This window comes from Dacryopinax primogenitus (assembly GCF_000292625.1).
Source record: "Dacryopinax primogenitus strain DJM-731 SS1 chromosome Unknown DACRYscaffold_10, whole genome shotgun sequence".
NCBI lineage: Eukaryota > Fungi > Basidiomycota > Dacrymycetes > Dacrymycetales > Dacrymycetaceae > Dacryopinax > Dacryopinax primogenitus.
Genome location: NW_024467207.1, coordinates 104255 through 129107, shown reverse-complemented (window position 1 = coordinate 129107; position 24853 = coordinate 104255). Strand labels below are relative to the sequence as shown.

The 24853-nt window shown below is 51.8% G+C and overlaps 13 protein-coding genes across 13 annotated transcripts; 5 read left to right on the top strand and 8 right to left on the bottom strand.

Annotated features, from left to right (window-relative positions):
* Positions 1 to 379: 379 nt before the first annotated feature.
* Positions 380 to 1592, bottom strand: DACRYDRAFT_16027 (uncharacterized protein; the record flags this gene model as incomplete). Its single annotated transcript, XM_040771158.1, has 4 exons — positions 380 to 396; positions 430 to 528; positions 577 to 1117; positions 1149 to 1592. 4 exons carry the CDS (start codon positions 1590 to 1592, stop codon positions 380 to 382), a joined length of 1101 nt encoding a protein of 366 aa, XP_040628172.1.
* A 662-nt stretch (positions 1593 to 2254) lies between these two features.
* Positions 2255 to 2623, top strand: DACRYDRAFT_107831 (uncharacterized protein; the record flags this gene model as incomplete). Its single annotated transcript, XM_040768543.1, has 2 exons — positions 2255 to 2321; positions 2370 to 2623. 2 exons carry the CDS (start codon positions 2255 to 2257, stop codon positions 2621 to 2623), a joined length of 321 nt encoding a protein of 106 aa, XP_040628171.1.
* A 1464-nt stretch (positions 2624 to 4087) lies between these two features.
* DACRYDRAFT_107830 (uncharacterized protein) lies at positions 4088 to 5120 on the bottom strand (the record flags this gene model as incomplete). Its single annotated transcript, XM_040768542.1, has 3 exons — positions 4088 to 4291; positions 4340 to 4517; positions 5011 to 5120. The coding sequence occupies 3 exons, from the start codon at positions 5118 to 5120 to the stop codon at positions 4088 to 4090; spliced, it is 492 nt and encodes a 163-aa protein (XP_040628170.1).
* Positions 5121 to 5855: 735 nt separating this feature from the next.
* Positions 5856 to 6243, top strand: DACRYDRAFT_107829 (uncharacterized protein; the record flags this gene model as incomplete). Its single annotated transcript, XM_040768541.1, has 2 exons — positions 5856 to 6143; positions 6199 to 6243. 2 exons carry the CDS (start codon positions 5856 to 5858, stop codon positions 6241 to 6243), a joined length of 333 nt encoding a protein of 110 aa, XP_040628169.1.
* A 75-nt stretch (positions 6244 to 6318) lies between these two features.
* On the top strand, positions 6319 to 7715 carry DACRYDRAFT_107828 (MFS-1; the record flags this gene model as incomplete). Its single annotated transcript, XM_040768540.1, has 3 exons — positions 6319 to 6728; positions 6790 to 7021; positions 7134 to 7715. The coding sequence occupies 3 exons, from the start codon at positions 6319 to 6321 to the stop codon at positions 7713 to 7715; spliced, it is 1224 nt and encodes a 407-aa protein (XP_040628168.1).
* Positions 7716 to 7952: 237 nt separating this feature from the next.
* Positions 7953 to 8370, bottom strand: DACRYDRAFT_52645 (acyl-CoA N-acyltransferase; the record flags this gene model as incomplete). Its single annotated transcript, XM_040775118.1, has 2 exons — positions 7953 to 8079; positions 8132 to 8370. 2 exons carry the CDS (start codon positions 8368 to 8370, stop codon positions 7953 to 7955), a joined length of 366 nt encoding a protein of 121 aa, XP_040628167.1.
* Positions 8371 to 8892: 522 nt separating this feature from the next.
* DACRYDRAFT_52584 (acyl-CoA N-acyltransferase) lies at positions 8893 to 9423 on the bottom strand (the record flags this gene model as incomplete). The annotated part of the gene is made up of 2 exons (XM_040775116.1): positions 8893 to 9016; positions 9071 to 9423. The coding sequence occupies 2 exons, from the start codon at positions 9421 to 9423 to the stop codon at positions 8893 to 8895; spliced, it is 477 nt and encodes a 158-aa protein (XP_040628166.1).
* Positions 9424 to 12548: 3125 nt separating this feature from the next.
* DACRYDRAFT_22474 (SecY protein) lies at positions 12549 to 14471 on the bottom strand. Its single transcript, XM_040772818.1, has 6 exons — positions 14435 to 14471; positions 14317 to 14384; positions 14194 to 14267; positions 13939 to 14144; positions 13260 to 13882; positions 12549 to 13205 (listed from the first exon to the last, which is right to left on the bottom strand). Exons 1-6 carry the CDS (start codon positions 14442 to 14444, stop codon positions 12750 to 12752), a joined length of 1437 nt encoding a protein of 478 aa, XP_040628165.1. The 5' UTR covers positions 14445 to 14471; the 3' UTR covers positions 12549 to 12749.
* A 263-nt stretch (positions 14472 to 14734) lies between these two features.
* DACRYDRAFT_107824 (uncharacterized protein) lies at positions 14735 to 16960 on the top strand (the record flags this gene model as incomplete). The annotated part of the gene is made up of 2 exons (XM_040768539.1): positions 14735 to 14932; positions 14978 to 16960. 2 exons carry the CDS (start codon positions 14735 to 14737, stop codon positions 16958 to 16960), a joined length of 2181 nt encoding a protein of 726 aa, XP_040628164.1.
* A 141-nt stretch (positions 16961 to 17101) lies between these two features.
* DACRYDRAFT_107823 (uncharacterized protein) lies at positions 17102 to 17444 on the bottom strand (the record flags this gene model as incomplete). Its single annotated transcript, XM_040768538.1, has 2 exons — positions 17102 to 17205; positions 17264 to 17444. The coding sequence occupies 2 exons, from the start codon at positions 17442 to 17444 to the stop codon at positions 17102 to 17104; spliced, it is 285 nt and encodes a 94-aa protein (XP_040628163.1).
* A 438-nt stretch (positions 17445 to 17882) lies between these two features.
* Positions 17883 to 19150, top strand: DACRYDRAFT_107822 (uncharacterized protein; the record flags this gene model as incomplete). Its single annotated transcript, XM_040768537.1, has 3 exons — positions 17883 to 18397; positions 18449 to 18603; positions 18657 to 19150. The coding sequence occupies 3 exons, from the start codon at positions 17883 to 17885 to the stop codon at positions 19148 to 19150; spliced, it is 1164 nt and encodes a 387-aa protein (XP_040628162.1).
* Positions 19151 to 19248: 98 nt separating this feature from the next.
* DACRYDRAFT_52970 (MCM-domain-containing protein) lies at positions 19249 to 22327 on the bottom strand (the record flags this gene model as incomplete). The annotated part of the gene is made up of 7 exons (XM_040775141.1): positions 19249 to 19392; positions 19440 to 19892; positions 19942 to 20780; positions 20830 to 20986; positions 21036 to 21765; positions 21814 to 22008; positions 22056 to 22327. 7 exons carry the CDS (start codon positions 22325 to 22327, stop codon positions 19249 to 19251), a joined length of 2790 nt encoding a protein of 929 aa, XP_040628161.1.
* Positions 22328 to 22927: 600 nt separating this feature from the next.
* Positions 22928 to 24681, bottom strand: DACRYDRAFT_116468 (uncharacterized protein; the record flags this gene model as incomplete). The annotated part of the gene is made up of 5 exons (XM_040770210.1): positions 22928 to 23303; positions 23359 to 23829; positions 23949 to 24213; positions 24270 to 24457; positions 24508 to 24681. 5 exons carry the CDS (start codon positions 24679 to 24681, stop codon positions 23088 to 23090), a joined length of 1314 nt encoding a protein of 437 aa, XP_040628160.1. The 3' UTR covers positions 22928 to 23087.
* Between the last annotated feature and the right edge of the window lie 172 nt (positions 24682 to 24853).

The following is a 24853-nucleotide window of genomic DNA, read 5'->3' as shown; positions in this document are numbered from 1 at the left end:
AGTCGATTTCAACTTATTAGCTTGGTATAGCATCACTCCATGTATATCCAGATTAGATCAGACAAGTCTATGCAACATCTCAGCAGGTCATCTAAGTTGATTTATCTATTTCTTATCTGGGCAGTATATGATATGAGTAATTTATACTATATGATTCATACCACACCCATCTTTATTAAGGCAACATCTTGACTATCATGATAAGCTATATAAAGCTAAGATTGGTAACACTGGATTGGCCACTGCATATTTTGACTGGGTATGTATATGTCCATTGTATTCCAGCAATACCATGTCATTCATATATTGATATGAGATGTATTGTCTTGTTGTGTGTTGCACTTGCACAAGTAGATCAAGCAGTCAAACAAGTGTTTATTCACCATGAGGTGCAATCTACAATGTATCACAAGGGATCTATCTACTCACAACCCATCACAATCCTCCCTTTCATTGCCAAGTCCTCCAGGATGCCAAACAGCACCTCATGGATTGCAATCCCTTTTGCCCTGCAGAAGATAAACATGACTTTTCTGATGTCAGTTGCACTCCTGCTGGGGGAACAGAGACACTCACTGAGAAGAATGATGAAGGTATGCAGGTTGTACCTCATAACTGTTGAGCAACTGATGATGGCCAGCTGGATCCACAGCAAGAGCATGCCACTCCCCTTGGCCACTTGGTATCCCGCCCAAGCCCACCACTTGTACTTTGACACTGCTTCATTCTTCTTGAAGAATGTGCTGACGGTGCCCAGCATCTGCACAATCCTCCCAAAGAGGTCTGCAAGACCATTGTAGCCAGCACGGGCATTGGGACCCAGTGGCAGCCTTGAGAATGGAGTCAAGCCCACACTAGCCAAGCTAGATGAGCCCACACTAGCCAAGCTAGATGAGCTTGAGGCTGATTCTTGAGGGTGTGCTTGACCCACATGACGATACTCCTCATTGATGGCCTGACAGGCTATGTCACTGTGCTGCATGCGATTGCGGAGCACAGACTTGAGCTCCTCAGCCATTGGCGCCTGGGGTAGAGGGGGGGAGGCAATGACTGTGCCAACCTTGTTGTTGTCTTCAGGGATGGGCGATAATGAGGGAGCAAATGGAGGGATGGGTTCCTATCAGAGCATCAGCCTGGGTCCAACATACAACAAGACAATACATCTCAAGTATTGTCTTATTATGAACAGAAACATGCACCATTGCATCCTGCACATATATCACATCCAGCACCATCATTGCAGTAGCTGCATCTCCACCCTCCAGAATGTGCAAGTACAGGTCATAATACATCAAATGCTTGAACCTGGGATCATGTGGATACACCAGAGTGGTCCCCATGTCATTGGGACATGTGTTGTTGTGAGTGGTGGATGAGGCCTCATTGGGATCATCTTGGGAGTACACTGACCCCAAGCTCACAGAGTCGGCTTCATCTTCATTGCTCCTATGAGGCAGGTGATCCTTAGAACTCCCACCCTGGGAGTTCTCCTCTACCATCTTTCCCTTTCCCTTTGCCCCATCCTTGGCACACCTATTCAGCTCCAGGACTTCCCCAAGCACAACCTCCTTGCTCCTGTTGCCCACCACCATCTCAGAAAACCCAGTCCCCATCCTTTGTCTGCCTTGAGTAAAGACATTGTCTTGCCATTGCCATGTGTTGGTCTTTCTTGTTGTATGTGTTGATGAAGGTGATGGTCAAGATTGAAGTGGTATGCTGAACCCCATGAGGCTCTTATCCTTTGCCCGGATTTGGCACCTTGCATCTGCTGCCTTCTCCTCCTATCTTGCCTTGTTGCACCAGTGCACAACAGGGGCAGAAGCACATACTGCCCCCCTTTGCATGTCAGAATATACCACATAGGTAGGAATGGCCTTGCTGGTCAAAGAGCAATACAAGATGTATTGTCTTGTTGCATGTTGGAATTGCAAAATGGGAGGAAGTCAACAAAAAATCAGTGAAGTTACAAGTGAGATTGGCCACAGAGATTGACAAAGAGGACTTCATACAAGAGTACAGCTTCCCTTAAATCACGTGACTTCTCCCCTTTCATGCACTGCTGCGGGCGGAGTCTGATATATACCTGGCTCCTTGCTGACTAGTACGACCACCTCCTCAACCTCTCCATTGAAGTATTCCTGCTCAAATCCAATAGTAACACATCAAAGTGGGTAACTCACTGCATATACTAGATAGCCAGCACTAACATATGATTGACAGGTCTCTCTCCTGAGCACCAGCAAATCTGTCCAAGATGGACACAGACTTGTTAGGGCCCCCCACACGTATCAAAACACCAAGGATGGGTGCAAGGGGTTTAGGTGCGTCACAGACCTCTGGATTATAACCTTGGTCTGATCCAATATTAGGCCCCCAACCATCCAATGCGCAACAAGACAATACATCTCTATTGGCTCCCAATCTGACCTACTTTCTGAATGGTACTGAGTTCTGCATCCCCTCCACAGGCAATCCTGAGTGGGATATGGACATCTGGTTCCTTGCCTACCTGAAGACTCATCCTCATGTCTTGCAACATGTGGAAGTGACTGCCACCCAGCAAGTCCTGGCTTCAGTGCCAGTGGGACATGGGTTGAAACCATGGCTTCAAGCTCCAAGCTAAGTGTTGTGAAGTTGCCCACAACCACCTGGGCGGTGACAAGATACACTGCAATTGAGGCAGCTAAGGAATATTATGCCCCCTCCCCTTCTCTCATAATATGAATGCAACACAATGATTGCAATCATTAGCACCACACCTGTATGTAGAAAAGCCTGTAGGGCTTGTCACTCTCTAACTATGTTCATCAATTGTATGCTACATCTTGGTTGTGGCTCCGTCAAGTTGCAATGGTGCCATGTGCTTGATCCCTGTCCATGAAAACCAATCATACTACATCACCTGTTGATCATCACCTTCCTCTGCATCATCACCAGCTACTATCAATTGCCACACCATTTTCCTTGCTTGACTAGCTGTAACTTGTCTACCAAGGTTATCCTGATTTCACATTGGCCTATGGTCCCAGGCAGCTCAAGATGCTGGCTCTTGTGCCCAGAGGATCTGGCCATCATTGTTACCAAGATCCTGGGGCAAAGAACTTTGTAATCAAGATCCTCATGTAAAGAACTTGTGTCTGTCTCCATACACAGGTTTCATCAAAGCAGGATGGAGTTTTTGCTACCCTGCACCTATATATCCCCACCATCCTGAGTCTGCCCTTGCTGAGGGTTGATCCCTATATTCTAGTCAACTTCATCAGTTAAATGGGACCAAAATTTGATCTCCCCATCATCTGTACATGCCCCAACTGTGTTGCTCAGTTGGGAACATGAGGTTGGTCATGGTGGTCCATCAACTTGTATAGGAAGCACTTGTCCAATCAATGCTTCTTGTTAAGCATCCCTCAAGTGCTGCATCAGCTCATCAAAATGTATCCTCCTGGACAATGACCCCATCGATAATGGCCACGACACTTGCTCTGGAAAAGGTGGTCACCCAGCCATTCCCCCCCCCCACCCCCCATCAAGCCTGTTGAAGAAGACATGCACAACAAGATCATACATACACAGCCCAGCATTTTTGAGGGTGATGGTACTAGCCCATACAATTTGGAGTTGCCCCCCAAGACCCATCAAGATTTTGCTGGGCTTAACTGCATGCTTGGGGAACTCTTGGAATCCTCAGATGATCACAGCATCAATCTCATCCTTTGTCAGGGCACCAGCTCATTGCTTGGTCAAGAGACATGACTAAGCCTTTATGAAGTAGCTGGTATACCTTGGCATGTGCTGGAACCTGCTGGAAGGATTGGATGGTCAGGTGACCTGCTGTGCATGGCTGTGCATGACCTCATCCTTGGTCATATGACCTGATCACCTGACTAGGCTGAGTAAGCAAGATGTTCTAGCAGGTTCCACCACAGAGGTATAAATATAAGGCCTACTCTGCCTGGGGACTGTCTCTTCAGACTTGGTCTCTTAGGATCATCCACAGGTACCTATACTGTAGATAGGTCTTAGTCGTCAGGTCTACTCCACTTCCTTGTTGCCTGCTTAGACTCTTGGCACTCTTAGGTGAGCAGACTTAGTCAGCCTGTTGCCCTAACACTGTGTTTCTATGCTCAGTCAACCTCCCCTCAAGCAACCACTTGTCTTTCCTGGACTTCTTTGCCATGTTGTGTTCTGCTTTGAACTGTTGTTTCAGCTTGGACCAAATCAGGTGGAACAAAGCCTTGAGAGAGGGCTGCGTGAGCCATGCTTGGTCAGTGTTGGGGGACAGGGGGGTTTGCTGAAGTGCATCAGCTATGTATTGTCTTGTTGCTCATTGGAGCCATACCTTATTCTCCTCCAGAACCAGGGCAATAACCCAATCAATGATGGGGTAATTCCCCCCTTCATCCCACCTGGAAGCGCCCCAGTCTGGCAACATGTACGGGTCAGTACCAACAGGAGCTTGAGGCATAAATTGGCTGAGGAGGTTCTTACTGGGAATTTTGCCCCCATTTTGTTCCTTGCTGAAACCAATTAGGCCAAGGAAGTTCACTTTCAGCTGTTTCTAACACAAGGTGAGATAGATGTCATGCCCATTCAAACAGACTGACCTGTAGTCTCTCTCAAATGGCAACCTCATCCAGGGACAAGGCCGCCTTGGGTTTCTTGGCAGCCTGTGGAATTGCATCTTCAGCATCAGTACCTTGGATGTGTTTCCTGCAAGTACTAGTAGTACTCTTTTGTGGAGGGCAATCTGATTCATCCATGGCATTGAGATGGTCCTTGATCACATCCAGGGTGGACTTCATTTCATTGTTCTCACGAGTAAGTTTGTTCACCATGGTAGACAAGGTGTTGATCACCTCTCATAGTTCTGAAACCATCTCCTGCAGCTCTTTGTGCTTGGGGGACAAGCAAAATCAGAGGTGGAGAGTTGCCTGCAATCTTTGGTAAGCTATGATGTATTGTCTTGTTGCCATTCATGCTGACAACAGGTGCAGTCCTGCTAGTGCTTACCATGCCCCTCCTTCACTGAGTTCAGCTTGAAGGGCCTGGGCGAGACCTTGATGACCCTTGGCTGTCAACTTGCCCAGAGCTTTGACAATCGAATCAGGTCTGGGTGCCATGGGAGGTGTGGAGATGGAGGAAAGAAAATAAGGTGGCTGGGGATGAGATGGATGGAGAACAGCTGAGGTGATCAAAGATGGACCTGGTGATGAAAAAAAAATGTGATGTAGAAGTAGTAAGAATTTGTCAGAACCACAAAGTACTGCCTAGCTACTGACCACCCTAGTACACATGTACTTTGTGTTGGGATGCTGCAGATGGCCTGAAGAATATTTGACATACTCAGCAGAGATGAAGTGGGTGAATAAATTTTATGTTACTCTTCAGGTCATATGTGCTAAGTAATGTAAATATTGGCCTATACCATATGGATCTGCATTTAATATGTTTTACTAAGGTCACCTAAGCAAGCAATGCTCTTACTAACCCATATGACCTTAAAAAGGTCCCGCTCTGGTCCACAGATGTTACCCTAACACGCGGTGAATCTGCTGTTTTGTATCTTCCCTACGGCCACCTGCACATGTGTATGACCGGCCCAGAATGATCCTGCGCTCTCATGTCATTCTTCCTTACTTGCGGCGCAGCTGTTGCTCTGTCGGACACCTATCAATTTTCTGACAACATGAAGACTATTCGTGGAGGTCATCAAGGATTCCTGAAGGGACTCAACATGGTGCCAACCTGTCCTGCTTTCACCCCTAGATTTGCCCTGTAACTTACAGGCCTCTGGTGATATATAGACGGTGATCCGTGGCATATCTTCTGTCATTTCAGCGCGGGACTTTCAGTATATGCCTGGCACCTCTCCCGTTTGCGACCAAACCATTCCACTAGGCGCTGCGGAAACAGGGCTACCTACCACCCTTTCTAGCAGTCGTACTTTTCCCGAAGGAATGGGCTTCCAGGATGGACGTGAAGCAGATGTGGTTACACTAAATGTTCTACCAGAGGAGGCAACTGCGGTTGTGTCTGTCCTGAGCACCGACCAGAAACTAAGCAACGGCTCTAAGAAGGATGCTGGCTTCTGGCTAATTATCTTTGCTCTGTGCATGGCGACGTGGTTGGCAGCAGTAGATCTCGTAAGTAAATACCTCTTATTATTTGTTCCTCAAATCTTGCTGATACGGGCTGAAGGCTGCTGTCTCCACTGCTCTTCCAACTATAATCGCAGCTCTTTAAGGCGGATCAGACTTTGCCTGGGTCGGTGCCCCATACCAGCTTGCATCAACTGCCATTCTCCCTCTGTCAGGAAACATGGCGCAAATATTCGGTCGCCAATCCTCGGTTCTTACCTTCATCTTCCTCTTCGCTGTCGGCAGCGCCGTTTCAGGTTCTGCCCAAAACATGACAGCTATGATCGCTGGTCGTACCGTGCAAGGATTGGGCGCCGGCGGGATTCTATCAATGTCAGAAATCGTCGTTTCTGATTTGGTGCCTTTGCGCGAGCGGGGTATGTACCAAGGCATTATCAACTCCGTGTGGGCCCTGGCAGGTGTCACAGGGCCTCCTATTGCTGGCGGGTTTGCTGGCGCAGGACAGTGGAGATGGCTGTTCTATATCAACCTCCCTCTGTGTGGTGTCGCTTTTGGCTTGACGTTCTTCTTTCTGAAGTTGAAGCGGCCTCCTGGTTCGGTGCGGGAGAAGTTGGGTAGAATTGACTGGATGTGAGCACCTTCCCGCTGGCCCAGACCATAAACAAAGACAGAAATTCAATGACAAGTGCAGCGGCAATGGCATCATCATCATCGCCTCGACAATCGTTACCCTGGCACTGGTGGAAGGTGGCATCATCCATCCTTGGAACTCCTTCCAAATCCTCGTTCCCCTCGTTATCGGAATAGTCGGCATCGGCCTTTTCCTAGTGTATGAAAACTTTTGGGTGATCGGCGAGCCGATGGTTCCATTCGACATCCTCTCCAATCGCACCTCCCTCAGTGGTTATGCTGCCAAATCTCAGGTCTTCAAATGAAATTAGCAAATTTTATGCACGGAATCACCTCAATGATTATGATCTACTACATGCCGGTCTACTTTCAGGGTGTAATGCTTGCTTCACCTATCCGGAGCAGCATCCAGCTCTTTCCGTCAGCTTTCACGTCAGCCCCCTTCTCATCACCGCCATAACCGTCTCTGCGACGAACCACTATGTGACCCAGAACGTTACATCATGGGCACTCATCATGATCGGGGCGGGGCTCATGACGACCTTCACAAAGGATAGCTCGACCGCCACCTGGGTGGGATATCAGATCATCACCGCCATTGGTATCGGTGGACTCTATGCTGCGACGACTTTCCCCGTACTTGCCCCATTATCAATCACGAAGAATGCACACGCGCTCGCGTTCTATATCTTCCTGCGAACATTTGCCCAGACATTTGGTGTGTCGATTGGCGCCACAGTCCTGCAAAATGAGCTTATCCGAAATCTTCCGTCTGCCTTCTTCTCCCTCTTCCCAGCGGACGCCAATATCGCTTATGCCGCGATCCTTCAAATTCCGAGTCTGCCAGAGCCACTGCAAGATGAAGTCCGCGTGGCTTTCGCAACAAGTCTATCGACCCTCTGGAAAGTCACCCTCGGCCTTGCGGGAGGGGGGGCCGACAACGACATTCTTCATGAAACAGATTGCTTTGCATCTGGAGACAGATGAGCAGTGGGGAAGGGAAGGGAAGCAGGAGGCCGCAGATGCTGAGGAGGTACAACTTTCCGAGTCAGCGACGCCGGTTGTATAATCCGGATGCATGATTGGTCTATGTATCAGACAGGAAAGTATGTGGTTATCGAAATATGTGTACCATATCAACATCTTGACCGACATTATAACCGCACCAGAATGCCTAGAGCAGAAAGCATTACATACAGATATCCTTCCTATATTCACATCTAATCAAGAATCTCTTGTTGCATGCTTTCTCGTCCAGTACTCCTCCTCGAGCATTCCCATTCGGATCTCATCCACCCATCCACCATCCACCCAGAACGCCTTTCTTGTAACACCTTCGTGCACAAACCCGCTATGCAAATCTCAGCAAGATCTACTGTTAATCGGGATGAACTGTCTCGTACCACTTCTCATATACCCGCTGGCCCGCGGGGTTGCTCGAAAACACGCCTAGGGTAATCCGATGTAGACCGAGCTGTTCAAATCCGTGCTGGATGATCCACTCTGTGACCTCCGTAGCAAAGCCGTTGCCCCACCACTGTGGTGTGAGCGAGATACCAAAGGAGGCATCCCGATTCTTGGCCATATGCATACTGAGCACCCCGAACCCTGCAAATAGCTCTCGATCCCAGTCTGCCTTCATCTTCACCCCATCTGCCTTTTGCTCCTCGTCCGCGTCCCACTTGCGCAGGTGCGCATATTCCCGCTTCACCTCGACCACAACCACCAGCATCTCCTTAGAAAAGTCCTCTTGCAGCTTCTTCCAGTAGCCCTCGCTATTCGGTGCGACGTATCCGGGATCTGCGGTGCGCTTCACGCGGAAGTCGTTCTCGAGCGCGAGGAAAGGCTCCTTGTCATTCTCTGCTATTGCACGGAGGTTGAGATGCTGAGTCGTTGCGAAAGGGCGCATCGTGAGTTGGTGGTTGGAGTGTGCGAACAAGGTCACTGGGCAAAGTTGAAGTATGAAGATATCATTGGCAGGTACAGATAACCGGATTACAGAGCAAAGCTTCGAGTGATCGTCGGGCTAGGAGGACCGCGTGGAGCGCACCGATCTACGCACGACACATATCCACACAACCCTTTGGACTCTTCACAGGATGTAGCACCATCTGGAAATATTCGAATCTGAAGAAGCGCGAACAGCTGTAATCTACAGTACAGGCTAAGGCTGAAGGGCGCGCTTCTTTGCCCAATATTCCTCGTCAATAATTCCCATCGTAACCTCATCAACCCAATGTCCGTCAACCCAAAACGCCTTTCTGTTCACACCTTCCTGAACGAATCCGCTGGGAGCTGCATCAGGAAGGCCTTTGAGATATGAAATGTAAGGCCCAACGCACCATTTATCGTATACCCTTCTTGCAGCCGGGTTCCCAAAGTAACCCAGAGAGACGCGATGCAAGGCAAGTTGCTCAAACGCATGCTGCAGCACCCACTCTGTCACCTCAGTTGCAAACCCATTGCCCCACCATGGGACAACCAATGTGATCCCAACCTCCGCATCACGGTTCTTGGGGTGTTTCGGGCTTAGTGCAGCGTATCCGGCATAGAGCTCCCTTGCCCAATCCTGCGGAGTCTTCTCCTCGTCTTTCCTCTTCTCCTCATCCTCGTCCCACTTGCGCAGACCTGCATACTCCCGCTTCACCTCTATCACGACAACCAGAAGAGCTTTTGAGAGGAAGCTATCCTCCATCTGCTTCCAATTACGCTCATTTTTGGGTACCATGTATCCGGGATACGCAGTCCTCGCAACGCGTGCATCGCCTTCTTGCCTGGTGATATAGCCTTTGTCGCTTTCACGATAAGCACGCAGTTTGCAGTGTTGTGTAGTTGCAAAGGCCATGATTGTCGAATATGCCGGATACCGCGTTGTTCCACGTCAGAAAATGTGACCGAAGTAAACACTTGAGAGGGAGTACGTCTCGTGCACCTTCATACTTAGCAGCAATATATACCGCGTGTGCATTGTCGCGTGATTGATATCAGTGGAGCGCACAGGAGGAAGCCGGTCCAATTGGTAATTGACCAATCCGCCACGGCACAAGGTTGACTCGAACTGACTCATGCGCGTTGGAGTGAAGCACATGCCCCGCGGAGCATACGGGAATCGCGCCCGCGTCGACGACTTCGACATTGCATATCTTCGTTCTTCCATCCATCCACGGTCACAAGGAGTTTCGTATCAGAAAAGCCTACCAACGGACGGATGTCCATTGATCGCGTGCATGCATTGTCCACCGATGAGATAGCATAAATCGAGTCAGCAAGAAACCAATGTCAGAACTTCGCCCTCCGCCAAACATTGCAACCCCTCGCTTCGCAGCATTGGCCACACCCACAAAGTCTGTTCAAGGTCTGAACAGCGTTCCCATGCTCTGCTCAGTGGCCAACTGATAAACAAAGAATCGTTATGAATGCCGAAATGGGATACGAGCTCTGCAAAAAGCCGAGGAGCATTCATAACTTCTAGCCATCATCTCAGGAAAAGTTGAAGGCTAATTTTGGGTGTTTGATGGGCCTGTGCCGGCAGATTCAACTGATACAGGGAACATCTATCAGCAAATGACTCTTCAGGAATTCTTTAGTGGCTGTGTTGACACTGTACAGTACTCATTTCCATGTACAATGTGTACACTCTCAATACCCTTTGAATACAGCGTTCAAAACGTATAACCGTGAGCTTCCGTGTCTTCTGAATCTCCAAGTTGTTACTTCCAACATTACGTTTGGTCGGTGCACCTTCGTTTTGGGTCGCTTATCTTGAAGGTCCAATCGATCCCAGTGATATGAATGACAAGTGAAGCAATCGGCCCGTCTCGTCTCCCTACATCACGCCACCGGTTTTCAAAGATCTGCGTTATTTTTGTCACCCATTGTGACCATCCTCCTGTCCAGCAGCCCTCCGACGGGCGGGAAGGCTCTGTCCTCTCGAAAGCCAAAGTGTGCAAGGATGGGAGACACCAACCGTCTCTCCCCAAAGCAGTAAGATTTCCAGGGAATTTGATCCAAAACACGTCATCGGCAGGTTTGACGATTCGCAATGACTGAAGCGTGCATATCTGCATAATCGACAACCAGGGTATAGTTCGGAACGGAAAATACAGAGTCAATGTGGTCAGGTGTGAATGACTTCGAGTGTGTTTCAAACTGTCCAGGAACGTTGCACAGAATTGTTCTGGCCGAGGAGCAGGGGCCCACACCGCATGCCCCCGACGTTCTTCGGGCTGTGGTATGTCCCTAGCGTCGAGTATCAACTGTTCAAGGCTTGGCATCTCCACTGACGCTATGAGATGAGACATGTACGCATTGGGAGTAATCGTTAGCACGGCCAAGAGGTCCATGGTAATAGTAGGAGACGCAAGAGCCACCGACCATCCAGAAAGGCGAAGGCTGTTGAGGGAGGAGTACGCAATCAACGAGTCCAGCACTGGGGCAGAGAAACCACCTTGTACAGCTTCGTAGGACAAGTGAGATACATGTCCTTTCAAGGCAATAGGAGTAACACAGATATTGCGAAGAATGACTGTTTCAAGGCGCGGTGCCCGCTGAGGCGACAATAATCCATGGAGGCGCTCGGGGCTCATGACGAAGGACGGCGTGTACTTTACGAAATCTTGTGCAAGACAAATAGTGCGCAGACGCGACGTGCCACTCCAGATGGACATGCGAATCGTTTCTTCCGAATAGCTGTCGATGAACCATCGGATAACAGCACTTGGGGACAGCTTGTACGTGAAGGACTCCCATCGATCGGCGCTTTCACAAACTGCCACCAGTACATCGGTCAAGTGCGGTCCAGCCATCGGGCGATCCTGTGCATAACCCTCTTGAAGCAGATCAATCGTAATGTCCAGTGAACGAGTATGTCCCGATCTGTTGATCCAAGTGCGTATCCATTTTGCTGGGTTTTGTCTCCCCAAATGTCGGAGAGTACCACGATCAAGGTGTATGCGAGTCCATCTGTAAAAATGTATTAGCACGTCTGAATCTACCGTGGGGAAAATTATGCACAGAAGAGGATGTTCGAGAGCAAGTCCTCGCCAGGCCCTGCATGTATGCGTCACGGCCCAGACAGAGACAGGATCCACATCCCGACAAAAGCTGAAGATCTCAAGGACGTCGACGTTCAGTCTCTGGATACATCCCTTGCGGGCATAAGGAGTATTGGCAGCAAAACGCGAGTTTACTAGGTGCATGTTCCGTTGTTTGTTAGATAGTGATTTGTAAGGGTGATGGAGAGTGATGGTAAGAAAGAAAGCGTTCACGCGTCGCGGCGCCCCTTATATATCTTTCGCCGGCATTGAGCTGGGAATTCAAATCTCTTCGGAGGCAGAGTCCCCACAATGCGGGCGCAATTTCCCTCAGTGCCTCCCAAAAAAAGGGACCTGCCCTAAGCAACCCTTTTAGGAAGGAGGGATAAGGGGAAAGAGTTGAAGGAAGGGGTCCAGTACCTAAATACAAGTAGAATATATAGTATATATACACATTTATTATAATATTATAAAATTGTGGCAAAACACTTAAAACGACGCTGCATCGCGTCCGGACCCTGGTGTGCAACTTTTTCCCCTTCCCCCTCCTTCCTAAAGGGTTGCTTAGGGCAGGTCCCTTTTTTTGGGAGGGGGCACTTGGGGGGAAGGGGCATTGTAGGGACACGACCTCCGAAGAGGGGCATCGGAGGAAATTACTCAATTCGAAGCGCAGCACAGGTCACATTCCCATCTATACCGCATTTTACAAGGAAGCCCACACTAACGGAACATCACGAGCAAGCAAAAAACCGATCTGCAAATGATAAAAAGGGGAGAAACATAAGTAAAATGAGTCTAATTGGACGAGTGTTCCGCTTCGTACAAGGGTTTCCGCGAGTGCGCCTCGTGTGCTGAAAGGGTGGTGGTGGTACTGCTGCTGCTACTGTCGCTTCACTTCGCTCTCCTCTTCCTGTTCCTGCCGCCTCGTGCGTTTCTGCATGTGCCTCGGGATAATGGGGTTCGGATTCGGATTTTCAAAGCCACTCGCTCAGCCCATGAGATCCCCAAACGCCTGCATCTCCGGCCCTCCACTCTCCTTCATCCCGATCTCCCAATAGCTATAAATGATCGTGACAGCCATAAGGATACCCGTTCCGCTTCCCAGCGCGCCCATCAGGTCGGCAGCAACACTGAGCATGCCTAGGACGGCTCCGCCAAACGCTGCAGCAGTGGGGATAACCCGCTTGAGCTCCTTGTACATCGAGCCTTCTCTGTGGCCGGCCATGACCATACCCTGTTCCTTGAGGTTGCGCGCGACTTCGCGTGGACCTGAACCGGAGACTTCGATCCAGGTCTTGCTGAAAAGTGCGCAGGCGGCGAGCATGAAGCTAATGTAGACGACAGTGTGCACGGGGTCGAGGAAGGCGGACTTGAGCGTGTGAGGGGGGGACATGTAGTATGCGATGCCGGAGACGGCTTGCAGCTGGGAGGAGTCGTCCATGGGCTGCAGCATACATCAGGATATGATGCGAGGAATAGTGCGTGAAAATAGACGTACCTCCCAAACACCGATAAGACGAACAAGGATGTTCTCCGGGGCACGGTTAAACAGCATCTGGCTGATGAGGTAGACGTTGCTCTGTAGCGCACTCTGCAGCATGATAGGCATGTTGCTCGTATAGAATAGCTTGATGGGGTATGTCCCGCGCTGACCGCGGAACCGGTTGCTCTTCACCGGAATCTCGATCCTGAAGCCCTGCAGGTAGATCACGGCCGCGAAGACGATGACAGTAGCGATGAGGTTCCAGATGTTGGGCAGGCGGTCCCGGAAGAAGGCCTCTTTCAGGGCGCGGGACTTGTCGTTCCACGTGAAGAGAAGATGGAAGAGTGCGATGATGGCGCCTTCGAACTCTGCTCCGCGCCCGGTGTTGACTGTAGTGGGAGAAAACGCTTTCCAGACGATGGACTCGCAGATGTTGGTGGCGATGAAGAGGGAGATTCCGGAGCCGAGACCGTACCCTTTTTGCAAGAGCTCGTCGAGGAGGATCACGATGAGTGCGGCGACGACGAGCTGGAGGATGAGGAGAAGGCAGACACCGGCACCAAGGTCGCGAGGCTGACCGTAGAGACCCGTAACGACGTAAACCGTTGCCTGGCCGAGGGCGATGATCATTGCGAACACTGGAATGTCGTCAGTCCCCCGGGGTACTACAATAATTGTTAAGAAGAGAACGCACGCTTTTGGGCAGCACCAAACAGGGCTCTATCCTCTTTGAGCTGGAAATCCACTTCGATCAAATTAGCACCCGCCAAAAGCTGCATGATCATTCCCGAAGTGACGATAGGCGTGATACCGAGTTCCATGAGTGTACCCCTGTTAGAGGCGAGGATGACACGCATCCAGTACAGCGGGTCGGACGAGTCGGATGACATGATGCCGTACCTTTTCGCTGGTTAGTGGGTCGTGTGCCCTAAGGGAGGGAAGTACGTACAGAGGCACCTGACTACAGACGAGGAAGATGAGCAGCGTTACTGCTGTCCATAGCACTCTTTGATTGAAAGGTACCTGAAGAATTATAAGCATGTAAGAGAAGGAATGGGACGAATATGCGCACTTTTCGATCAGGAGATGAGATTTCGGGTAGGATTGGCAGGAAAGGCCGGACGAGGTACAAGAACCGGACTAGTGCAACAAGTGAATATTACACTCTCTATACATGTGAATTTACTCACAGCCGGACATAATTATCCAACTTTCCTACACCAAGTGTAATGAGAGTATTGAGGTCGGGAGGTAAGAAAGAGTAAGGGAATGACTTTTTGCTAGTGAACAAGGGACCTTTCACTCGAGGGCAGCGGACGTGGACGTTCGCGTAACGTGGCATGTTGCTTCCGTTTCTCCGTCGGAGTCGGTTCCGGCCGGAGTTGTTTTAATTCATTTCCATTCAGTCGTTGTCCCCGTCCCTGAGTGACACACTTCTTGCTGCGGGGAAATGTTGTCCTTCTCTCGCTGTTCACCTTCTTTGAAGCGTAATGGCCACCACAGAAGAATACCGTAGTCCGCATGCAGACTCTCTCGAGCTCGCCACCAAGCTCCCGCCAATCCCTACGGATGAAACGACAGTCGCGGAAATCGTTGATGAGCTCAAGGCATGCGAGACTGAACCCGTGTTTGCACTGATCTGCGAAAAGATCGAGGAGGATATCTTTTGCTCCTATGAGGTTGCTGAGGTACGTCTTATCTCTCACTTCTGAGTGTTCGCTCACATCACTTAGAATACAAAGTTGCAACCTGTGATGCACGACACCATGCTTCGGCTGAAGCTAGGTTACTTTGGAACGGGGAAGGACACCCCAAAGCGGATCGAAGACACGTGCAAAGCCTACCTAGCGCAGGAGGTACATCTTGCCTTCCAGCCCCCACCCGCTCTCACGGAGCCCAACCCAAGCCCCGTACAGCTGACATTCGTAGACGTCAGCTCCCAGCATCGGAAGTACGACGACGTGGATACCTGGGACCCCGAGGTTGTGGAAGCCAGCAGGGACGAACCTTTTGACCACGCATTTATGCGTTTCCGATCCCAGGCAAACACGAAATACCGGCATCCCTACCTGCCGACCGTGACCTTTTACGTCCTGCGCAACGGCGAGGAAATCCGGATCCGTCAGACCCCGCTCTCCTACACAGTGGGGGACCACCTCTCCCAGTCTAGTGAGATACTCTATATCCACGCAGACGACTCCTTCCACACAGCTCAAGCAGCATGGCCCCATTCCCCCGAACTAAGGAAATACGAGATGTGGAAACGCGTCCTCCCCCCATACTGCCAAACGCCGTCGAACTGGGTAGACACTACCCCTCCCCCGTCCCTCTCCCTCCCCGAAAGACCAATAGAAGGGTTCTGGATCCCAGTCCCCACGCTCTGCCTGCCCGTCTCCGGGCTCCTACCCCTCCCAAACACCCGCACACCGGACCTGATCCCCAAGCTCACGTACATCCCCGCTCGCGCATGGCCCTCCCAGCCCGAGCCATCCACGTTCATCTCCATCGACCAAGCGTCAGACGTGTGCCTCCCTTCAGACCGGCTTGTCCCCCCTCTCACGCTAGAACAAGCGAAATCCCTCCTCGGCCGAATGATCCAGTTCTCGGACTTGGAGCCCGGGCAGGAAAAGTATCGTTCCAAATACCAGTCGCGCGAGCTAGCGTTCGCGTTCGGGCTCGACTCGACAACGATGAAGCTGTACGTGCGCGACCGGCATGGGCAGTACAAGTCTGCTGCGTATACGCTCTATTTACGGGAGACGGCGCATGAGGTGCATTCGGCGCCTTGGGACCCTGCGCCCGAGGCTGTGAGGCAGAGACAGGAGAAGGAACATTATGGGCACGGGATCTGGGGCTTGAGAGCGAGGTTGTGTTCCTGGGTCGGGGTGGTTACACTCCCTGGGGATAGGGACGCGATGGGGGTGAGGACGGGCGGGACGGAGGATAAGAAACGGCGTGAAGAGGCGGAGCAGAAGGCTGCAGACGCGTTCTGGACCAAAGTAGACGATGCGATCAAGTTGCTCAACCCTCCCCCTGTGGGTATGACACTGGAGGAGATGGCTGGACCGCACCCGAAGCCTGTACACTGGGAAGCACCCTTCGAAGTGGGGAAAGACGGCACGCTTTTGGTGGGGGATATCGCTACCTGCCGGCAGATGTCGGACTTTAGGGAAGTGAGGCGTGTTAGGCCGGGAGTATGGAGAGCGTGGTTTGTCCGTGTTGGCCCGGAGAGCAAGCATGCGGAGTATGAAGGAGGAGTGGAGAGCGTGCATATGCGCTGGTTCGGGGAGGGTACGGTGGACTATTCTAACCCTAAGGCGGAGGAGAGCGAGGAAGCGAAGCTCCTGGAGCAGGAAGGGGAAGGCAAGCCTTGGGAACGCGTTTGCGTTCTCTCAGTCGACGCTGGCACATGTGGCATCCTCGCCCGTTCTTCCCTCTCTAGAGGCGGGTTCCTGCGATCCAGATTCGTCGACCTGGAGGGAGTGCTCGAGACTCTCGCAGAAGGAGGGCCGGGGTCGGGGATGTATTTGAGTCCTACGCATGTTCCGGGCGGGATCGTGTGCCCGAGTGGGCCGGGGGATGGGGGGTATGTCCTTGGAGGGAGGAGGGATGGGCAGGGGAGATGGGTGAGGATTGGCTTGGATTTTTGGAGGGATTTGACTAAGGGGGAGGAGGAGGAGGAGGAAGAGGAAGAAGAGGAAGAAGAGGACGAGTGAGGAGAAGGATGGCCATCGTCATGCGTACAAGGATTCATGGTTTGAAAAGTATCATGTACGTATTACATATTATCAGTTATAAGGAGATCCTGCCGAATTCCGCATTAAGTTCATGCAGCAGTCCAAAACAGCGAGTTTCGCTCAACCCGCTTTGGCCGTACTCGTTCCCGCACCGGGAGCCCTCGTCCGATTCATGAGAAAATACACGACCACCGCGACTACGATAACGAGCACGACTACATTCCCTATGTACATATCAGTAACTATATATCGACCATCATCCCCCTCAGTAAGGGGACTCACCGGTAACGAACCCCACTACGCCTCCTACCGTAGCGGTAAGCGCGTGCCACGCAGCTCGGATAAGCTGGAAAGGGGCAACGAGCAGCTGCTGGAGGATGGCAAAAGCAGCTTGGAAGATGCTGAGGATTGCGTGCAGGAGGGAGGAGATGAGGTTGAGGATTCCGTCGAGGAAGGAGGCCATTACAGTATGCTGGTGCGGGTTGTGAGGTGAATTGGATGGGTGTGTGGGGAGGAGAGGAGGTGTTATATACCCCATGGTGGGTGTAGGTGGCTGCTCGATGACGTCGTTGGGCGCTTCGGAGTTGTGGGGTAGCAGCACGTGGCAGAGATCGGGCGCTTGGGGCACTACAGCACGTGATACGACTAGCCTTACTTTCATAACGTAAATGAACACTTTATGATATTCTTCAACTTGGTTTAGAGGAAATCCGGCGAGTGTGAGTGTTCGATAATGGGCCACCGCTAGGAATAGTTGAGAATGTGGATAGCACAGCATTAGCATATGATAATTACCCCTAGTCCCCTAAACCCCATTTCAAGTAATAACCATCACCAAAAATACACCAAGGGCCAACATTCTCCGAACCCCACAACACCTAGAATATCACATGACCCAACAATGCGTGTCCTCCGTCGCCGACTTGTTCTCCTCCTCTCCCTTCCCCTCACCCTCACCCTCCTCTTCCTCCTCTACCTCCACCGCCTCCAACTCCCTCCCCAAAACGCACACTTCCGCCGCCCCTCCCCCACTCCCTCGGAGCTCCTCTCCCTCCGCAACTCCTCATCAAAATACGCCCTCTTCCACCAACTCCGCGGAGCAGGGTTCAACAACCAACTCCAGGAATCACTCCTCCTTTCCTGGATCGCTAAGCGCGCAGGGAGGGCCTATGTGTACAGGGACGTCATCTGGCGTCCGAGGGGGTACGAGCAGGTCCCGCTGGAGGAGTTTGTGCAGTCACTTACTGAGCAGCCGGCACTGCACGAAGAGGCGTTTAAGAGGTTATGCGATGGGCAGAAGATCTTACGTGCCATAGATGGAAGGTATCCTTTTCCTGAGCGGGTGGAAAGGGTCATCCAAGACCTGCAGGGGGACGAACAGTGCGCCTACGTGGAAGGGAGGATCATGGATTGGCCGTACGTCCCCATTCCCTCATCTACCTCTTTCCCCCAACTCACTACTCGCAGGTTCCTAGACTCCCCCGCAGCGTTAGCGCTATACGAACCTTTCCTGTCCTATATTCGAGACTTCCGCTGGTCCCCCTGGGTGCTAGAAGTCCACGCTCGGGCAGTAGGAAAGCTAGGCCTGGGGGAGGGGTACATCGCCCTCCATATCCGGCGTGGTAGGTTATTCCCGAGTTCATCAAGAAAGAGCAGAGCTGATCCCGTACCACAGGGGACTTCAGCTACCACTGCCCGCAGATCGCCGCTCAAGGAGCGTCGTTCAACCTCTGGTCCCGACTTCCCTTCCTACCCGACACACCCCCTCACCCTCTTTCCCCCTCCACGATCCTAACCCACTGCTGGCCCTCTTTCGGGGATATGTTACTCCAGATCTGGGCCGCTCAGAACCAGTACGAACAACGCACGGGGAAGAAATTGCGCAAAGTGTATGTCTTACATGACGCGAAATGGGATGCTCCTTGGGTGTGGATCCTCCTCCGCCGATTACAGTTCTCGCTTTCTGGGGGCCCGTTCAGGCTCCAGTGGGTCGAGGGCGGTTCCCTGCCTTTGACCTGGGAAGAGAGGGATCTGGCCGTGCCCGTAGATATGGAGATCGCCAGACGGGCAGAGGTGTTCCTTGGTAACGGGTTCAGTAGTTTGACCAGCGGGGTCGTGCTTTTCAGACTGGCGGATGGGAAGGAGTGGGAGAGCAATAAGTTTTGGTAGTGGCTTTACCGGTGTACGATAGAAAATGGGAAATTGGATTCGCACGCAAATGAACAAGGGTTCGGGACGAAGATACTCTACAACCAGGTCGAATGGACTCAGATAGGAAGGGAGGAAGACGTAAAGTCCGTGTCTACACTCGGGTGGACGATGTATATGATCTTCCCCTCCGGCACTTCCTGCGATTCTTCCGACATCAGACTTTCCTGGTTGTCCCCTCTCAGCTCCATCACATAGTTGTCCTGTCCCATATCAGCCGCGCTCATCAAGGAAAGACGAAAGAACAGACCTTGACAAGCTTCTTCAACACCTTGTGGAAGATCGCTTGCTCGAGCATCAGTTCCTGTGGTCCGGTAAGCTCTTCCTCCATCTGCTCCAGGTACCACGTCTCGAGTTCCTCAAGCTCCAGCCCTGTGCCCGTGCTGCGCTCTACCTCGGACAGGTGGATCACGATCATGTTCATCATGTTGACGTATTTGTCGTGAGTGATACGCAACTTTGTGGGCACGGTGGGCTGCTCGGGTGCCTGTGTTGGTGGGGCTGTCGGACGGACGGGGGAGGAGTACAGGTCAGCACCGATAGATGCTGATGGACCTGGTGCGTCGGTGCCATCCATGTCCACGTCGCCGTCTGCATGGGCTGGTGCAGGTTCATCATCATCAAAGTCGATGTCGTCCTGTTCGACATGGATGATCGACTGGCGAAGGAGGTGATATGCCTCACGAACAAACGCAGGAGTGATCTAAACTGCGTCAGGGAGTGTCTTCCAACTGAAGTCCATTCATGCCTACCTCGTCACGACAGTTGGCTCTCGCAATAGCCTCGCTGAGACGGATCATGCTCTCCAATTGACGGACGGTAATGCGATACGAGTTCCTGCTCACGCCGCTCGCGTCGTCCTGTCGCAGCAGACGGTATTTCTCGACAAGCACATCGGCAGCTTCTGGGGTCATCTTGGGATTGAATGTGCGCGCATATCGGATATACCGCTGGAGCGTTTCTGTGGAGAACTCGGGGTTGATCGCCTCGCTCTGGAAACGGTGTACATTGACGATATGGCTCGCGATCTTCAGGTCGATATCTTCGTTGCACTGGTCAAGGACGACGAAGAATAGGTCAAAACGGGACATGATAGGTGCGCTCATGGCGACGTTCGCCCTCAGGCTTATCTTGCGGTTATACCGACCGCCAATCGGGTTAGCAGCGGCGAGGATCGATGTCCGAGCGTTCAGAGTTGCGTGAATGCCGGCCTTTGCAATCGAGATGGTCTGCTGTTCCATTGCCTCGTGGATTGCAACCTGATCGGCAATGTCCATCTTATCGAACTCGTCGATGGCGCAGATACCGTTATCGGCAAGCATGAGAGCACCAGCCTCGATCGTAAACTCGCCCGTCTCCTCGTCCTTCACGACCGCTGCCGTGAGACCAGCTGCTGACGAAGCCTTGCCAGATGTGTAAACAGAACGAGGCAGGAACCCGCATACGTACTTAAGGAACTGCGACTTGCTGGTACTGGGATCGCCAACAATGCAAATGTTGATATCACCACGAAGGTTGATACCTTCAGGTGTTTGCTTGTGTACGCCCCCCATGAGCTGAAGCAGGATGCCCTTCTTAACTATTTCGTGACCTGCGAGAAGTTGTAAATGTACGGTAATGAAGTGGGGCAATCCTCCCACCATAAACTGTTGGCGCAATGCTGCTAACCAAGCTCGAGTACAGGTAGTCCTGGTTTACCATCGCCATGAGCTCCTCATACTCCTCTTTAGTTAATGATTCTAGGTAGGCTTCTCGGTCGGTCTCGTTGTCTTCCCCGCGCACATCAGCAGCAGATGCCTGTAACTTGGGTTAGGACTGCGCAATCAACAGCGTGTATGCAGTTTACCCTCATATCACTATCCCGCACCATACATGCTAAGAACGCAGTCTTGTACTGCAAATCCCGCACACCGAGGCTCTTCAAACCGGTAACGCCCTGGCTTGCAACACCATCCGCGCCTGCCCGACCTCCTCTGGCCTCGCGCTGCATCTCCGCGTTCACGCCCGGCAAGCCAAGTTGACTGACGTCCGGAACGACGATGAAGGTCCCCGTGAAGACACACTTGTCGCCTGCCTTTGCGCGCTCGACCAGTTCGCCTCGGAGGATCACATCCAACGAGCGAGGCATCGACCCAGTCGGAATCTCGTTCGCGTTTTCCTGGATACGCACTTTTTGCCAGTCGCTGAATCGGCTCTGCTCAATGTTCAGGTCCCATCCGGTGCGGTTGGAGCACTGAAGGTTCTGGCATTGTGCGGGCTCCGTGTACTTGAATTGCTGCTCGACGTCACGCACGCTAGCTTTGCAGATGGGGTTTCCGCAGGTGAACGTGCCGAACAGCAGCTCTGGCCGCACTTCGGATGTACGAGTGACAGTGCCGCTGATGGAGAGAAGAGTACCGATACGCTCGGTACGAAGGTCACGAATGCCAGACACGAGTGGGAGGTTGTAGAACGCGATACTGAAGTCGCGGGTCATACCGCCTTGGGCTGAGGTTGACGTCGGGTTAAGGTAGATGTAATCGGGTTCGAACTCCCGTACGAGACTCTGCAGTGCACGACGCAGATAAGGGAGGAATCTGAATGAACGTCAGAGTGCCGTGTGTGGCCTGCGCATCTATACATACCGGTAATATTGGTCGCTGATAGCCCTCGCCAGTACCTCATCACGCTCTAGCAGATGACTGAAGTCGACATATAGCGTGGAAGTCTCATTTTGCTTCATATTGTGGATTTGTGTGATATAGTATTTCTCGCCTTCGACATCCGGGGGAAACGCATCACTAGCCGGTGTGACAGGCAACAGAACGTCCTCGGTGTAGCTGTCCTTCGGTCAACATCGCTCTAGGCAGGGAGAGAGGAGACGTACTCCTTCAAGAACACCTCAAAGCTCTCTCTGACTTTCTCACCCGTCTGATCCTTAACTTGTGGGACATCCTCCTCGAACTGTCTCCGAGCGCGTCGGCGCTGACGCGTATCTGGATCCTCTTCCTGAGGCGGACGAGGTTGGTCATCGGCGTTTCCGTTGAGAGCTAGAGGGTCAGCCGCCTGTCGTCGACCAGCAGTTCCATTCTGAGCATTGCGACGAGGAGAAGAGCGGTCAGGAGCTGAGGAAGCAGGAAGGGAAGAAGGCGCAGGCATGGTTGTCGGGAGGCGGCGAGAGGGAATGGGGACGCGTCGCGAGAGGTCAATCAATGTACGACGCGTCTAGGACCCCGAACACCTCTCGTCTAATTGCTTCTAATGACCCCTAAAGGTACAAGTTAAGACTCACATATCTGGCGGCTTGGGACTGGGGGGTTCCATCTCCGTAGACGCGACCATATTACTCCAGTTCATTCCCAAAGTACATCCCGTTCTCTATTAGCCCAGGACTACTCAAGATAGAGTTCATAGGCTCGAGTTTACCTTACGGTGGGACCGCCTTTCATTGATAATGCTCCGCTCGCTCTTCCAGCCTCCAGGGGTACTGTACCTACTGTGTCGCAGAGCTTGTAGATGACAGGGCACAGAAAAGTGGCAGAGAACATTGCTCAGAAGTGAATGGAATATAGACCTGCTTATGAAGATAGATGGTCGAAGATGCAAGTGGGATGAAAATTCGCTGTACACTTTGCGACCATGCAATCCGCGCTAGAAGCGTGGATGTCATTAACGAATGTGGGATACAGAGATAGCGAGCCAATACAAGTGATCCGAGTTACACTTATTGATATATTTGGAGGCACACACTTTAAACTTACTTGTGATGGGGCACCTCCTTCCCGCCCCAGTTCCACTAGCTTCTCTCAAACAGAGATCACGTGGAATGCTTCAGGTAGGCTCGGTCCAGTCCACTCTTCTAGAATTACCTGCGTCGCCGCGGTCTCCCGGTCCCATCTGCGCACCACCTACTACCCAATTAGTATATATTAAGGTGCTGAGCACTGGCGTATAGCTCATAAACCTTGGCCACTTGGCCGACTTGTCTTAGTGTGGAGGAACAGGTTTTCGCTAGCTCCGTAAGTCCCGAAAGTGGGTCGGGCTGGCGCAACGCGAATGAGTAATCCATATCGCCCAAGTGTAGGGTGCGCAGGAATGGAAGTGATGTTGCGGATATCGCTTCTCTCAGACGCAGCTACATGCCAGGAACAAGTCAGCTCGATGTTCAACATGACGCACGTTAGGCGAACCCGATCGAATTCGAGTCCGAGTACAACGAGTACCTCAGGTTTCGGACAAAGAGCTGCAAGGGCCTCCACAGCTTCCAACGGGGTTGATATCCATGAGATCAATACCTCCTTAAGTGTCTGTGCATGTTGAGTCGCAAGGCTGCGGACGAATAATGGGCCGAACTTGCAGTTCCTTGCGGGTGGTGCCAATGAAAACCTGATGTCTAGAGAGACAGCGAATGATGTCAGCGAGGACTCGGCGGTCAACTTCAGTATCGCATCGAGGAATACTTGGGGTGGTGAACGCGGCGCAGGTAGCATGAGCGTAAGTGACTTGAGCCTCGGCAGTTTGAGTCCCGTTGCCAGCTCCTTCAGGTCGAAATCAGGGCTCATGCTCTCCAGACCGAGATCCTCAAGCCTCAAAGAGCATCCCCGTAATATAGTATAAACAACGATATGATCTGCGTTCGGACAGTCGCAAAGATGAAAAGACTTGAGTTGCGTGAGATACGGTGCGAGGTTGGTGAGCTACTTGCTTCCGATGTAATACATTGTTGACTGCGATCCGCGTGTTCAGAAATAGTGGTTCTAACAACGACAAGATTGCGCACATGGCATATGATCTTAAGCTCTCGCAGACCAATCTCTGTTCCTCGTTCCTCGTCTGTACCATCAACACATATCGCAGAAAGCCATCGTCGTAGTACGGCGACGACAGCTTTGCTCGGCATCGCGAGCTCGAGTGCTCGAATCTGCCGCACACGAATCAGATCCGCAGGTTCGTAACTGCCTGAATATGCGTTGATGTCAAGCCTCTGAAGTCGGGGCAAGCTCGCGAGGGCGACGAGCATTTGGGTCGTTAAGGTACCGTAACGGCTGATGGAGGGTCGTGAGCGCTCCCGATACGCGACCGCTGGGCTAGCAATACTCACGGCCAAATACAAGACTCGAGGTTCACACAGTTCGCAAGTCCCCGCTCGCAGTGTTCAAATACCGTATCTCGGTCCTCCCCTTGCCCTAAAGGGAACTCGAAGTCCCGATAGAAGTCCCGTACATCAATATGCTTCACCCATCTAGCAACTTCTGATCGCTCGGCAAGAGTTCGCATAAGTGATGCAGCCTGCAGTTATCAGCTTTGGTATGATTGGCACACATGAATCGCCGGCGCACCCGGGTCTTTGCATTACAATGCCAGCTGTAGACGGCGACGCGTCTATACAAAAGCGGAGTCGCGAACGCATTCCAATTACGATTCACAGATGCACAGAGTACGAGGCTACTCTCAGGTAACGGAGTGAGTATTGGAAGTAGAAGTTCTGGCGGCAGGCTGTGGAAGGTCGCCATCGAGTTGTGCGTTCGACATGTGAGCGACGCCTAACTTCTTCACATATCGGCTTTACGATTCCACCACATCGGTGTTAACCGGCCGGTGTCTGAGCAGTTTGATGGGGAACAGTTGTGGCTTCGCACCGCCAAACACTACATTCAATCATATAAAGATAGATCATATTACAGC

What these genes read in the sequence shown, in the direction of transcription:
- DACRYDRAFT_22474 (XM_040772818.1), bottom strand. An exon ending in GTTTGGTGCTGCCCAAAAGC is followed by an intron (nt 13,883 to 13,938) that starts GTGCGTTCTCTT and finishes ACGACATTCCAG; the next exon opens with TGTTCGCAATGATCATCGCC. An exon ending in GTCTTATCGGTGTTTGGGAG is followed by an intron (nt 13,206 to 13,259) that starts GTACGTCTATTT and finishes TGTATGCTGCAG; the next exon opens with CCCATGGACGACTCCTCCCA.